At 44.2% G+C, this 15,231-nt stretch overlaps 1 protein-coding gene across 1 annotated transcript in view; it reads right to left on the bottom strand.

Moving 5' to 3' along the window:
* Positions 1-15,231, bottom strand: part of LOC145400215 (xanthine dehydrogenase-like) — a 38,261-nt gene that overhangs the window by 13,947 nt on the left and 9,083 nt on the right. The window contains exons 9-20 of the mRNA XM_080272730.1: positions 15,072-15,174; positions 14,304-14,437; positions 13,600-13,728; positions 12,509-12,676; positions 11,211-11,376; positions 10,438-10,553; positions 9,578-9,670; positions 8,828-9,032; positions 7,597-7,676; positions 7,252-7,364; positions 5,743-5,926; positions 3,705-3,900 (exon numbers count right to left, since the gene is read on the bottom strand). Coding sequence (XP_080128856.1) covers positions 3,705-3,900; positions 5,743-5,926; positions 7,252-7,364; positions 7,597-7,676; positions 8,828-9,032; positions 9,578-9,670; positions 10,438-10,553; positions 11,211-11,376; positions 12,509-12,676; positions 13,600-13,728; positions 14,304-14,437; positions 15,072-15,174 — 1,687 coding nt within the window. The remainder of the gene's footprint in view (positions 1-3,704; positions 3,901-5,742; positions 5,927-7,251; positions 7,365-7,596; positions 7,677-8,827; positions 9,033-9,577; positions 9,671-10,437; positions 10,554-11,210; positions 11,377-12,508; positions 12,677-13,599; positions 13,729-14,303; positions 14,438-15,071; positions 15,175-15,231) is intronic.

Below are 15,231 nucleotides of genomic sequence, written 5' to 3'. Positions count from 1 at the left end.
AATATTGATATTTTTGAGGGAGAGGGAGAGGGAGGAAGGGAGGGAGTTAGAGAGAGAGAGAGAGAGAGAGAGAGAGAGAGAGAGAGAGAGAGAGAGAGAGAGAGAGAGAGAGAGAGACAGACAGACAGACAGACAGACAGACAGACATAAACAGAGACAGACAGACAGACAGACAGACCGACAGAGAGAGAGAGAGGGAGGGGGGTCATGGCCACTTACGAGAGGTTCAGGTGTTTTAATCGATGCCAGTAAGTTTGTCGCAATTTAGTCTAATCTGAATTGGCTTGACTACAAAATAAACAAGATTCGCCTTATAACACCACTCAATCATCCAGTTATCACAAATCAATAGCCCTTTTTCAAAGTTGTAAAATAATTCGAGCCTGCGGCCATCTGCTTGTGACGCATCCTCTCCAATCAATTATATCTATCTATCTATCTATATACCTAGGCTGCTTCCCCCAAGGAAAGGGAGGTAGCCGAGACAGGACGACACACTCCCCATTTACTCATCCATTCAAACACATTCATTCGCATCTTAGCCCCAAAGGGGAGAACGGACAGATCCTCACCGCACCACACCGCACAAGGGTCAACTGCGCAATGCAATCAGTGACATCCGCAGCAGAGCCCGACAGCAGAGCTGGTTTACCCCTGCCACATCATAACAGACCCATCCCCTTACCCGCACCTGACCTGATAGCTGATCAGACCAAATGCGGAAGAATATCCCCTCAGGGCTGCGTCATCACTTATTCATTCACAATTTCTCTCCATTTATTTCTGTCACGTACAGCCACTCTTCCTTGCTCAACAGACATCCCTCTCGCATCCAGCGCTCTCTTCACACTGTCCATCCATCCTATTCGTGGTCTTCCTCTCAGCATTACAAGTCTCACATCAGATCTAGTTATCTTTTTCACCAATCGTTCATTATCCATTCTCTCCATATGCCCAAACCATCGCAACACCCTCTGCTCAACTCTATCAGCCATCTCCCGAACAACTCCAGTTCTTCTTCGCACTTCATCATTTCGCCCTCGATTCATACGCGTCACTCTACACATACTTCTCAGACACCTCATCTCCATTACATTCAAACTTTTCCTCTCTGCTACACCCATATTTCAAGTTTCAGCCCCATATAACGCAGTCGGTACCACAACACCCTCATGCAGCCTTCTCTTTACATCCATTCTAAGCGAACGACATCTAAACACTTTTTTTCATTCCTCCCAGCACCTCTCCTACTTCATTTATTCTAAACTTCACTTCTGCATCTATTCTTCCATCCACAGCAACATGTGACCCTAGATATTTAAAACACTCTACCTCCTCAAGCAACTCACCATCTACAAACCTCGTACACTCCATCACTTTACTCTTATTCTCATTTACTTTCAATTTCCTCCTTTCACACACCCTTCCAAACTCCTGTACCAACTGTCTCAATCTCTCCTCTGAATCAGCCACCAGTGCAGTATCATCTGCAAACAGCAGCTGCTTCAGATTCCACTCTCCACCATCAACATTCACCAGACTCAGACCTCCACCTAAAACTCTTGCATTCACCTCCCTTACAACACCATCCATGTAAATATTAAACAACCATGGCGACATCACACATCCCTATCGCAGCCCCACTCTCACGGGAAACCAATCACTCACAGCATTTCCCACTCTTACACACGCTCTACTATTTACATAAAAACTTTTCACTCCTTTTAGTAACCTACCATCAAGTCCATACAATCTTAAAACAGTCCACAAAGTCTCCCTATCAATTCTATCATACGCTTTCTCTAAATCCATAAATGCCCAAAACACATCCTTACCTTTCGCTAACTACTTTTCACACACTTGTCTCACCGCAAACACCTGATCCACGCATCCCCTTCCTTTCCTAAAGCCACACTGCTCATCACCAATCACTCCCTCTGTACCCTCTCTAACTCTCATAATTAACACTCTGCCATACACCTTACCTACAACACTCAACAGACTTATACCCCTAAAGCTAGTACATTCATACTTATCACTCTTGCCTTTATATCAATTAAATAGGATTATTTATGAGTGTGTTGTCCCAGATGATTGGCTGAAGAGTGTAATTGTAAATGTGTATAAAGGGAAGGGTGATGCCCTGGAAAGAGGGAATTATAGAGGTATAAAGCTTTTAGATCAGATAATGAAGGTAATGGAGAGAGTTTTAGAAGGTATGATTAGAGAAAGAGTGAATATTGATGAGATGCAGTTTGGGTTTATGCCAGGTAGGGGGACCACTGATGCCATATTCATTGTTCGACAGCTTCAGGAAAAATATATTGGTAGGAGAAGGGATCTTTATTTTGTTTTTGTTGATTTGGAAAAGGCCTTTGACAGAGTCCCTAGAGAGGTGGTGAAGTGGGCAATGAGAAAGCTTGGCTTGGAGGAGTGGCTGGTTAGGGTGGTTATGGCCATGTATGTGGGTGCTCACACCCAGGTGAGAGTGAATGGAGATTTGAGTGATGAGTTTTCCGTGAATGTTGGTGTGCATCAGGGGTCAGTCTTGAGTCCCATGTTGTTTATCATGGTACTTGAAGCCCTTTCACGTGACTTTAGAAACGGACTCCCGTGGGAGTTGTTGTATGCTGATGATTTGGTGTTGATTGCAGAGAATGAAAGGGAGGCGGAGGAAAGGTTTAGGAAGTGGAGAGATGGTATGGGGCAAAAGGGTTTAAGGGTAAATGCAGATAAAACAAAAGTGATGATATCTAGGGTTGGTGGCGGTACTGTCAAAGACGAGGGAGAGTGGCCATGTGCAGTTTGCCACAAGGGCGTGGGAAGTAATTCCATCTTGTGCGGTGTGTGTGATAAATGGGTGCATAAGAGATGTAGTGGTATCAGAGGTAGACTGCGAGATAATGCTGATTTTATGTGTACGGCGTGCCGGGGTGAGCAGGTGGAGATCGTCAGACGTGAAAGAATTGAACTTGCTGGTGAATCTCTTGAGTGTGTGGAAGAGTTTTGTTATTTAGGAGACATGTTGTGTGCTGGAGGTGGGGCTGGAGCTAGCTCTGTGGCTAGGGTGAGAAGTGGTTGGAAGAAGTTCAGGGAGCTCTTGCCTCTCCTGACATTGAGGGGGCTCTCCCTACGTGCTAAGGGGTCTTTGTATGCAGCGTGTGTTAGGAGTGTAATGCTGTATGGCAGTGAGACCTGGGCAGTGAAGGAGGAAGACATTCGCCGGCTCAGACGTACAGAAATGACAATGATTAGGTGGATGTGCAGTGCATCCCTGCGTCCAAGGCCTGGAGGGGCTGGGTTTACAATGGAAGAGTTGAGAGGTAGGATGGGACTGGAGTGTATTGGTGTTGTGATGAGGAGAGGTAGATTGAGGTGGTTTGGACATGTGGAGAGGATGGGGGATGATAGCTGGGTGAGGAAGGTGAGAAGTGTTAATATTGGGGGTGGGGTTATGAGGGGTAGACCGAGAAAGACATGGGACGAGGTCATTAAGTGTGACCTTAGGGTTAAGGGACTGAACAGGGAGGCTGCAATGGATCGTGCAGCATGGAGAGCCGCCATTAGGTGACCAAGGCTGACACATGCAAGCATGTTGGAGCCTTTAAAAACGAAAACGAAAACGAACTAACAGTTTTTACAAAAGAGCTGCTCAGGAACAGAATTTCTCAAATTTGGTGGAAGTTTTTCATATCCTGACTTACCAGGGCCGCGGCACCAAGTGGTAACGGCAGTGTTGGTGAGCACAAACTGGGGCGTGATCTCCCAGTTGGCGCAGGAATAACAGGAAGGCAGGGTATCAGCAGCGGAGTCGCTACTGATGTCAATGGCAGCGTAGCCGGAGTCTGCAATTAGGGTAACTTGAACTGCCTGTAGTAGTCCGGCATCATCTACACCCACCTGGAAAACAATATAAAAGTTAGCGAGTTGGGAACTGGTGGATCAGAAAAGGCTACATGGTTAGGGAATAGTGTATAATAAAACAGGTACAGTTTAGGGACATTGTGGAATGGCAACAGTGCTCTTAGTCGTTTATTTAGAATCTGTTCTATCCATTTTCTTTTGGAATTTGAGTTACGTGGTAAAATTTTACGTACAATTCAGCCATCTGTAAAGCCCTCCACATTTCCTTTAAGTAAATATGCACATAAACCTACTTATGCTGCACAATTGTTTTACGTCCGATTTTCGATCAGACACCTTAATCCCGGAAAGCATGGCAGAAAACAAAATGTCCACATGTCTTTCTGCCCTTTACCATAAGGCTGACCATCCTCCAATTCAAATCTTCATTTATATGCATTTCCACCCCATCCTTCTATCCTCTGTCTCCACCTCCTATCTCTCACTTTTCGCCTCCTATACACTTTCCCAGTCAATCTCTCGTTCTCCATTCCCTCTACATGCAAAACCATCTTAACTCTAACACTTTCCAGCACACCCACATCAAAAGCACCAAGCTTCTTTCTCATTTGCCTGTATCTCTATATTTCTCCAAGCAACTCAATATTCTTCTCAGACATCTATTTCTTTTCTCACTTTCCCCGTGTCCTTTGTGTCCTCGCTTAGTTTGCTTTCCACACACACTGCCGCCTTTTCGCGCTGATACATTCTCTTAAAAACATTTACCGTATAAGTTTCAGGTTTGCTCCATATAATCAACGAAAGTTAGGACTTCTAAATAATGAAAATAACAACAAATGTCAAAGATTTGTAGTTTCAGACGATGATGAGAGGCCAAAAAATAAAAATAAAATAAAATATAAAATCATAAAGCTGGGACTTTAAAATTAAGATTATTACAACAAAATTGTTCCACAACTTTGTTGCTGAAGACGAAGGTTCCCTGTTCCAGAATCAGAGCTATATAATCGAGAAAAATCACAATACCAATAGCCATAAAATTTTTGTAGTTTTAGAACCAGCTAAATATAAAAGAAATCACTAAGTAACCAGATACGTTGCCAATGCAGAAAAGGCTATAATATAAAAAATACCAAAGCAAACTTCCACAGACCTTTTAGTTGCAGATGAAGGGTTTTAAAACTAAGCTACAACAACAGCAACAACAACAATTCCTAAACTTGTAGCTGCAGATGAAGGAAATACAAAACTAAGAAAACTGCAACACAAATGTCAAACAATAAATAAGAGAACTAAAACAAATATTTAGTAACATTTTGCTTGCAGATACAGATAGTTCCTTATTCCAAAGACATGGCTACAAAATCGAGAAAATTACAAAACAGCGATCTCTCGGAGTTCCAGATGAAGAGCTACAAAGCCAAGAAAATTGCAATGCCAATACCTCTAATCATTCTAATTGCTGATCTATTGATCTCTATTACAAACATGAGGCAACAAAATCAAGAAAATCTCGACATTGTTCTCATCAAACCATGAGGCTGCGGATGTACTGTACCCTAATCCAAAGATAATCCTAAATAATATAAACTTTTAAAAGCAGATAACTTGAGATTTGAGATTTTATAAATCTCACTTTTACCACAGGCGGCGAGAAAATTAACTGATGTATGGTTCCCTTCAACAATGATGGTTTTACACAGAAAAGCAATATATCGTTATCCCCAAACTTTATTCAGTAGTTGCAGATGTCTGGTTCATTGCCGCTATTCATGCAGGCCAGGCTGGAAATTGCAACACAATCCTCTGACCTTGTAGATGCAGTTGTATGTTTAGTATTAATAAACCTGGACTTATGATAACAAGATATCCCCAAACCTTATAGCTGCAGAGGTATGGTTCCCTGCCGCCTATCATGGTCATGTTGGTGTGCAGGTCGAGCTGGACTCTGACTGGCTTCCTGGTCTTGCGTGCAGCCAGACCCACCGCGGCCGCCACCATATTGCATCGGTCGATCTTGGCACCGAATGCTCCTCCCATCCGCTTGCAGGACACGTGCACGCTGAGGATTGGGATGGATTGGTGTGAGTTAGAAGAGCTGGTGTAGATCTGGGTGGACTGGGGCCAGCTAGTACGGGCATAAACTAACTGGTGTCTAAGGGGATCTGGACGCAGCATGCTCCTGCCATCCGCTTCAGGGACACCCTTACGCTGAGGAACGGGATGGACTGAGAGGAATTCGTGAGAACTGGAGTGAATCAGGGTAAATTGGTTTTAGTTAAGGTGGTCTAGTATAATGTAGGTAAGAAGGGAATAGTGTGGATGTATGTTGGTTAATCAGGATCCTATTACCTACTTGCACAACACACACATTTTATAATTTGGGTGAACTGGTGGTGAGCTGAATGAATTAGTGCTGATTTAGAATGTATACAGCTGGATTCAGGTTAGTGAATGAATTAGCGTGGATATGGGTTTTCCCCTATCCTTTTGCAAGACACATTCACCTACGTTGATTGGAATACACTGGGGCTATTTAAGAGCTGATCAAGGTGAGATAGTGTGAGTCAGAATGGATGACTGTGGACTGGGTGAGCTAAAAGTGAAGGAGGGTGCACTGAGGTGAGCTGCAGATGAACCATGGGATTGGGGAGCTATGGGTGAATCATGGGACTGGGGAACTATGAGTGAATCAGGGGACTGGGGAGATTTGGATGAATCAGGGGATTGGGGCGCTATGGGTGGAATCAGGGGATTGAGGCGCTATGGGTTAATCAGGGAATTGGGGAGCTATGGGTGAATCAGGGGACTGGGGTGAGCTATAAGTAAAACAGGGGATTGAGGTGAGCCAAGTGTGAAGTAAAGTTGACTGGGGTGAGCTAAAGTGAACAGCGGTGAATTAGGGTGCGCTAAAAGCAGATGAGAGTGGACTGGAGTGAGTTACGAGTACATCTGAGTGGAATGGGGTAGGTTAAAATGTGAAGCAGGATGGATTAAGGTGAGTTAAAGAGTGACGTAGGATGGGCTGGGGTCACCAAATAGTGAAGTAGAACTGACTGAGATAAGAGAATTAGGGAGGATTGGTGTGAGTGTAAATAGACCATGAATCTTATTATCTAATGCATCTCCCATTCATTTGCAGGAGATGTTCATCTTGATGGCTGTGGTGAGTTGGAAAGCGCCGAGATGAAATACACCGAGATGAAATAGAGCAAACAATAACACTCCTTTTGGCCCCTTCGAGACCGATGGTTGTAGTGATGCTGATGCTGATAATGATGGCGCAATAAAGATGATGATGATGATGGATGATGGATGAATGATGGATGAATGATGATTGATGATGATTGATGATGATGATGATGAGCTACAACTAATATCACTCACTCGCCATGGCTGAGTCCAGTCACTTGGGCAATGGACCTCTGAGTCTCTGAGAGCCACTGAGAGGAAGACAACACGTTCAGGCCGCCTTCATCGGTGGGCTTTGCTAGAGTCACCTGTGAGAATCAGTGAACACAATTTTTGAAAACAAAATATGGTTGGTCGTTCAGTCACCTGAAGAATGCTTAAGTATCTATATCAGAAAATTTTAACATTAATCATCGTGTGTGTGTGTGTGTGTGTGTGTGTGTGTGTGTGTGTGTGTGTGAGAGAGAGAGAGAGAGAGAGAGAGAGAGAGAGAGAGAGAGAGAGAGAGAGAGAGAGAGAGAGAGAGAGGTCTTACAATACCTGGTTCTCCAAGTGGAAGTGGTACTGGCCGCCCCTAAACATGCTGCCTTCAACGATCTTTGTAGAAGCCGCAAACCCAGCTGCAGGTATCAGAGGTTAGTGGTTGAGTTGACTTAAACAAAAACAAATATACCAATTAACACTAACAAACACACAAACAAATGCATACCGGTACACAAACACAAGGAAACAAACTAAGTCACTAAAAACACAAGACCCCACAAACTTTCAAATACAAAAACAAACACACAGGCATGCAAGCACACACTCACAAGCAAACGCACAAACAAGCGAAAGTACAAACAGAAGCAAGCTTAAGCACATGGAAGTTCGCTCGCGCACACGCACAAGCACGCACGCACGCGCGCGCACACACACACGCGCACACGCGCGCGCACACACACGCGCACACACGCGCGCACACACACACGCGCACACACGCGCGCACACACGCACGCGCACACACGCGCGCACACACGCGCGCACACACACGCGCGCAGACACGCGCGCGCAGACACGCGCGCACACACACGCGCGCACACACACACGCGCGCACACACACACACGCGCGCACACACACACGCGCGCACACACACACGCGCACACACACACACACACACACACACACACACACACGCACACACGCACACACGCACGCACGCACGCACGCGCACGCGCACGCGCACGCGCACACGCACACGCACACGCACACGCACACGCACGCACACGCACGCACACACACACACACACACACACACACACACACACACAAACTTATACATCACCCTTTCATTCCCTATGATAGCCTACCTACCCCTTCCAACCTATACTGTCCCAGGCTATATTTTCCCAACCTACCTTGTCAAAATCAGTTACATCCCTACTTACACCACTCAGTCCGACCATATCCTGACATGCACTCTCCTACTCCTGCCTGAGTCGCCCTACCGTTTTAGACTATGCTGTTTCACGTAGCTCTGAACTACTGGGGACAGACCGGGTGAGGGTGGGGAAGTGGATTCTAAAAAACCTGCTCAGTAGTTACATTTGAAGCTACATTCCATCTGTACTACCCAGTCCAGCTTTCGCCTTATCGCTTGTCACCCAGCCATCCCGTGTCCTGACCTACCATTTTCTGCCCTGTCCCTAGGCAACCCTATCCTGCATTGTCTTTCCAAACTAAATCATGCACTACTCCACCCTGCCATACTCTCCCCTGCTCTGCCCTTACCAGCCACGTCGCCAACGATAACTGGAGAGAACTGGCCAGGAGGAAGTGGATTCTGAAGTGCCTGCTCAATGGTCAATACGGGAGGCTGAATGTCGCCGTAGCTGACTAAAATGGCGTTCTTCCCGGCTATGGCCGATCCTCTGTCCTTAGCCACGACCAGGCCCAAAGGCTGTCCGTAGTATGACACACGATCCTCGGGGAATAGCTGTGAGGGAAAGTAACACAGAATTGGAGTAGGGCAGAAGGCAAGTTAGGTTTGATTAGGTTAGGTCCTCGGGGAACAGGTGTGAGGGAGGGTGGTGTGGAATGGGGTTAGATCAGATGAGGCTCTGGGAATACACCTGTGAGGGAGGGGTGCATGAGGAGAAGTTAAGTTGAGTTAGACTTTTTGTAAGCATGTGCATGGGGAGGTGACATGGAATTGGATTAGTTTACGTTAGTTCCTCGTGCAACAGCTGTGAACTGAACTTGGGAATTGGACACGCTCTAAAATCAGACTTTTACAGAAGCAATTCCTATATCAGATATTATATTCACATCTGGGAAAGCGATTTACTGTACGGATATTAGTCTCGGCTCCCATAAAAGGCTACTCCAAAACGTGACTCCACTTCATCCAATGGTACAATTCATGATTCTTTGAAATCGGGACACAGCCACACACACGCACACACACACACACAAAAATCTAACACTTAACCACATACAATCTTAAATCCCATCTGTGATAAAGGTAAGAGCGTGACTCACTGGTTCGATTGCATTCTCCCATGACATCGAGTTGATATTGTTGACACCTGTGATATCGCCCACACCAATGAAGTCCACAACACCCGGTACAGCCTGAAAAATGTAGGTTAGTACTGAGCAGTATAAAGGTAGCTTGAAAGGACTCAAGAACAAAAACAACGCCCAACATCATAGATAATCTGCCATATATAATGCGATACTGAGGTGTAATGGACGTTTCAAAGGACTTTCTTTGATAAACCATTTCACTAGCACTAACAGTCCAGTCCACCGGAGACAACCTGCAATATAGTGGGGTGCTGAACCTTGTTAAATGACAAGATTTATATGACTTCTGGCATGTACCTTACATCCACAAAACCTATACACAGCAGGGAAGGGGGTAGGAAATACATGCAATTGCACGTAAAAGTTATCTGATACAGTTTGCATCACTATTAAACACACCGACTACGTAGTCACTTACTGTACATCGTGATACCCTGCAAAAACCAGTCTACTGTTGAGAACGTTATGGTTTATTGGATGGTTTTATGTGGTTTTATAGATTAATCATGTTGTTTGCACAGGAATCATTTTTGTTTCCCGGTTGAATCAAGCCACCCATTTCTATATTTACTGAAATAACACAGATACCATTAATATGACCTGCCACAATGGAATCTGGCACTTTCAACTGAAAATTAGACCTACTAATCCAGGCACCACTGACTCCCCCTCTCCTACCTTCCCCCATACCCCATAAAAAAAACTACAATCTGGGAATTAATACTGATTATATGGCGATGTATCGAATGGACAGCTCGGAGTATAATGAAAGAACGGTATTCGCTTACAAGATCTGCTCACAAATTACTCACCAGGGCAGGGGTTGGATCAATGGATATGATCTGAGCGTTGGCCTGGGTGGAAGTGAGGAAGACGCCATAGAGCTCACCGGGTAGGGAAGGATGCTTGTGGATATAGTCTATCTCTCCTGTGGGGGTAGACAGAAATGGCTGTAAACAGACAGACAGACAAATCAAAAGACAGATCAGCAGTTATGATGACAAACTGGATGATAGATGGTACTGTTAACGACAAAAGTTGGCTTACTATACCCCTGAGTTAGTGCTTTCATGCTTCTTGCACTCTTAAAGGGAATCATTTGTGAGAATCGAATATGCCACGCCTCTCTCAGCGTCGGAGTATTAGACACCAAGGGAAAGCGAAAAGTAGTGTGAAGAAGCATTTGAGAAGCTTTTGTCCCCCTTACTGTACAGGTAACTATATACATTGATAGTGATGGATGCATGGAAAAACAGCCACTGTAGCCTAGCCTGATGGTAGAGAGATGGGATGCATATTGACGGGTAGACGGGTATATTTGTAATGACAATTAATAGATACTGTACAAAAGTGGATGTGACAGATGCAAAGATTGAATGAGTGGGTAACTGGATATGTAAGTAAAATCAACTATTGGTAGATCAGTAGGTGGGTAGATAAGTGCGCACGCGCACGCGCACACACACACACACACACACACACACACACACACACACACACACACACTGAAGACTTCAGTGTTGTTTCTCTCTCTCTCTTTCTCTGTCTCCCTGTTTCTGTCTCTGTCTCTCTGTCTCTCTCTCACCACTGCACTGTATCGGGGCCTCCAGCTTGTGCATAGGCATGCCCACAGGATAGTTCTCAGGGATGGTCTCGAAGGTCTGAGTGCCACTTGAAAGGGGGCGCTCAAGGTTGTTCGCTCCACTGCTGATAGGTGGACTCACGTTGTCGCCGAGAATGCCAAGTACCGTCTGTCAGGGGGTGGTATGATTATCACTCTTAGTATCTACACATCTCATTGGTCAAAATTTTTTTTCTCCTACCCTCTTAGCCATGTGGTTTTATTGCCGGTGGACCTTCCTAGGTATCTGCCTATGACCGGATTTCCCTCTGAACGTCAGACCGACCAGGAAAGTGTCATTAGGTATAACAAGTATCAGCCAGCCCAGTGCAGCAGCACCAATGTAGTTTACACTCTTGTACTGCAATACCACATCTATCATGTAAACATCGTGTTTAGAACATCCAGATATATAATATATACATAAATTATTGCATACTTGTCAGGAAAAATACGTCTAAAATGACAAGAAGCTCAACACAAAAATGTGAATAGATTTTCAATTTGTACACCTCCGGCAACTCGGAACAGGCCATGCATCTGTCTCCCTCACTCCTCATTCAATCAGTCTCTCGTGGGCTGGGGGGGGGTGGGGTTGGAAGGGAAGGGGAAAAATTAACTGCCCCTCCCCCCTTGTCTCTCCTTCCTCTAATCGCACGTAATTACATCTATATGAAACATTTTTCTATGTAGCTTAGTAGTGTCTTTTGGAGGGTCCGGCAAATACAGTGAACAATGTTCTAGCATGTAGGCCCACTCACTTGATAATCACATGTATGCAGCTGGGCCTGGTACCTCAACACTTTTTAGTTTTTTTATTATTTGGGCAGAACAACTTTACTATTTAGAAATGTATAAAAACAGACGAGCAACAGCCAAAATACTGGAGCAAATTATCATAATTGTCATAGCTATAATTATTTAAAAGGCATGTCTTATATACCATTTTAAATGTTGTTACAGTAAAGGATGAGTTTGACTCAAGCATACCATATAGGCTGTTTGTTATGTTCTTTACCTATTAGTTACAACACAAGCAAATACATGTTTTAAGTGTAAGACGAACTTTGGAACATTTCATGCACTTGTCGCATTTGTTGGATAGTTATAATAATAATAATAATAATAATAATATTATTATTATTATTATTATTATTATCATTATTATTATTATTATTATTATTTCCTATTAGCTTTATGATCCAGAGGGAGGGAGATATTCTTCCTTCAAAATGGTAAATAAACCTGAGGACAAGACTGACCTTATAGAGCAGGTTTTGAGTGAGAGCCAAGCGGTATTCGGGTGAGGCGTCAGCTGGCTGGTTGTCCGGCGCAACCTCAGAGGCCAGAGCGGCGAGGGCCCCCTGTAGTACATTTTCATCTTGGAGGCTTTGATTCGCCAGAGCAGTCTCAGTCGCCGTCGCTCGGACCTACAGTGGGAGAAGAGGGCTTAGGATAAATGCCTATCGAATGCACGTGTCATTAAGACAGCGTGTGTTAAGATCTAATTTTCCCCTAGATTCGACAAACCAGAATAACATTCAGACCCCAGACTGGATGAACAAGGAGAAAATGGGAAAAAAATTCTGAGCTAGAGTCTGACCAGTCCAAGAATCGAACTCAGTGTTCCACTTGCAAGCAGGATGTGTATCATTTCCCTAGAATGGAACCAATTACAAATGTGTTAGTTTCTTTACTTCGCCTCGAAACAAAATATGACACGTTGCCATACTTCTCTCCAATGACCATAGCATGCTTAAATTTACTTCATGCAACCATCTACAGCTGCAGTCAGTTATTCTTTTACACTATCTCAACATGTCAAAACCTCATGAGATCTTAATTACTCAGCGGTAATCAGATTGGTTAGATTCTTGGTTCGATATTTTGAACCTCATAAAAGAAGAGGAATTATCCGAGAATCTGATCCTCCAACAAATGCTTTACATCACACTAAAACGGGGGTTTGAACTTGAATTGAAACTAATCACTAGTACTGAAGAGTCTGAATCTCACCTTCCTAGCTCCTAGGAACTAAACTGAACTAGGATTTTTTTTCTTCTTACCTTGTCAAAGCGCTTGCCAAGACATGAAATTTTGCTGATCATTAATAATCATCAAATCGTCTAGAATCTAGTTTTGCCAGCCTAAAGCCCAGGCACTCTACAGTGAGTAGTAAGGGAAATGAGTTATCTTACGAAGGTTTAGTGATGGCATCGCAGATGAATCGAACCAGCTGACACGCATTAGTCCAACAGAAACTTTACTTATGTTTTCCTAGTTATAATTAATCTACAGACAAGACTGTGAAGACCTTTGGTTCCCTAACTTGCAGAAGCCTGAATCCACTTACGAAGGATGCGTTGATGCCTCCGAAGGTGATGATTGGAGTGCCCTGGACGGTGTAGGCGTTGGCGGTGTCCACTCGAATGTTGAAGCCGGCGTTGACGTCTGCCTTGGCGTTGGTAGCGCGGGGCATCACCTGAGAGAGAAGGGGTTCATTATCATTATATATACGAGTATATATATATATATATATATATATATATATATATATATCAATATTTCTCTCTCTCTCTCTCTCTCTCTCTCTCTCTCTACATATATATATGGTATATAAACAGGCAAACTCAGAAGCTTAAATGTATTACAGATCAAAGTGCTATCGCCATAAAGAATGGAATCATCCTAACGCTGACAGACAAGCATTACCGGTTGGCTTTCTTCAATATTCAGTCATCTTCGACCCCTATGCTATGAGAGAGAGAGAGAGAGAGAGAGAGAGAGAGAGAGAGAGAGAGAGAGAGAGAGTGTGTGAGAGTGAGAGAGAGAATGTGAGAGTGAGAGAGAATGTGAGAGTGAGAGAGAATGTGAGAGTGAGAGTGAGAGTGAGAGAGAGAGAGAGAGAGAGAGAGAGAGAGTGAGAGTGAGAGTGAGAGAGAGAGAGAGAGAGAGAGAGAGAGAGAGAGAGAGAGAGAGAGAGAGAGAGAGAGAGAGAGAGAGAGAGAGAGAGAGAGAGAGAGAGAGAGAGAGAGAGAGAGAGAGCCTCCCTCTTACCTTGAAAGTCCTAAACACAACGTCATCAGCCAGCATGCGAAGAGACATGGAGAGGATGACCCTCTTCTCCCCCACCAGGTCCACGGCCAGAAGCTCCTCCATGCTGTGATCAGTGGTGGCACCGTCAGGAGTGGCTGCCGGGAGGAAGAACAATGCAGATATATTTGTTTTTTTCCACTTTTTATTTATATTTTCGACTTTTTGGTAAGAATTGGTTATTGTGGGCTCAATATCAGTATGGAAACATTCTGTGATGGAAAGGTAATTAGTTAGCCCAGTAAATATGGGGGGGCAAGCACTAGTTTACATCTATATCTATATTTGTCTATCTATCTATCTATGTATATATGTGGATGTGGTATGTGTGTGTGTGTGTGTGTGTGTGTGTGTGTGTGTTTCCACTGAGTACCCCTTTCATTATATGTATATGTAGTTTTGTTTCTGCATCTCTTTTCTCTGTTTACTTCTGCTCTTATTCTGTATATAACTACTCGCTCTGTGAGTATATTTCTCTGTCGGTCTTTCTGAATCTCACTGCCAGCCATTGCTGAACGTTAATAACAGTCTTATTACGATGAGTGCGTATTTGTCCATGTGTACGTCTGTGTGTATATACTTGCATTTGTGTCTATGTGCATTTATATCTCTACGTTTTGTGTATTTACCAGTATGTATATGTGTACGAGTATACTGTATGTATCCCAAGACCACTATCATTAATATACCAAACTGAAATATACTAATCAATCAATCACACTGCGACCACACCCGTAGTGATGACAGCTTCAGCCGCCAGCAGTCCAGTGAAGATTTCTGAGGGGAACTCGTGGTGAGCCACCTTCATCGCTACGTTGCCTGCCCAGCCGCCCAACTGAGGGGACGAGAGTTGGTGGTGAGTGGTGGAAAGAAGGACTGAGTGGTGGAGGGA

Source organism: Coenobita brevimanus, chromosome 51, assembly GCF_032717465.1.
Source record: "Coenobita brevimanus isolate Jiangsu-jjx chromosome 51, ASM3271746v2, whole genome shotgun sequence".
NCBI lineage: Eukaryota > Metazoa > Arthropoda > Malacostraca > Decapoda > Coenobitidae > Coenobita > Coenobita brevimanus.
This window is presented reverse-complemented; position numbering and strand designations above follow the sequence as displayed.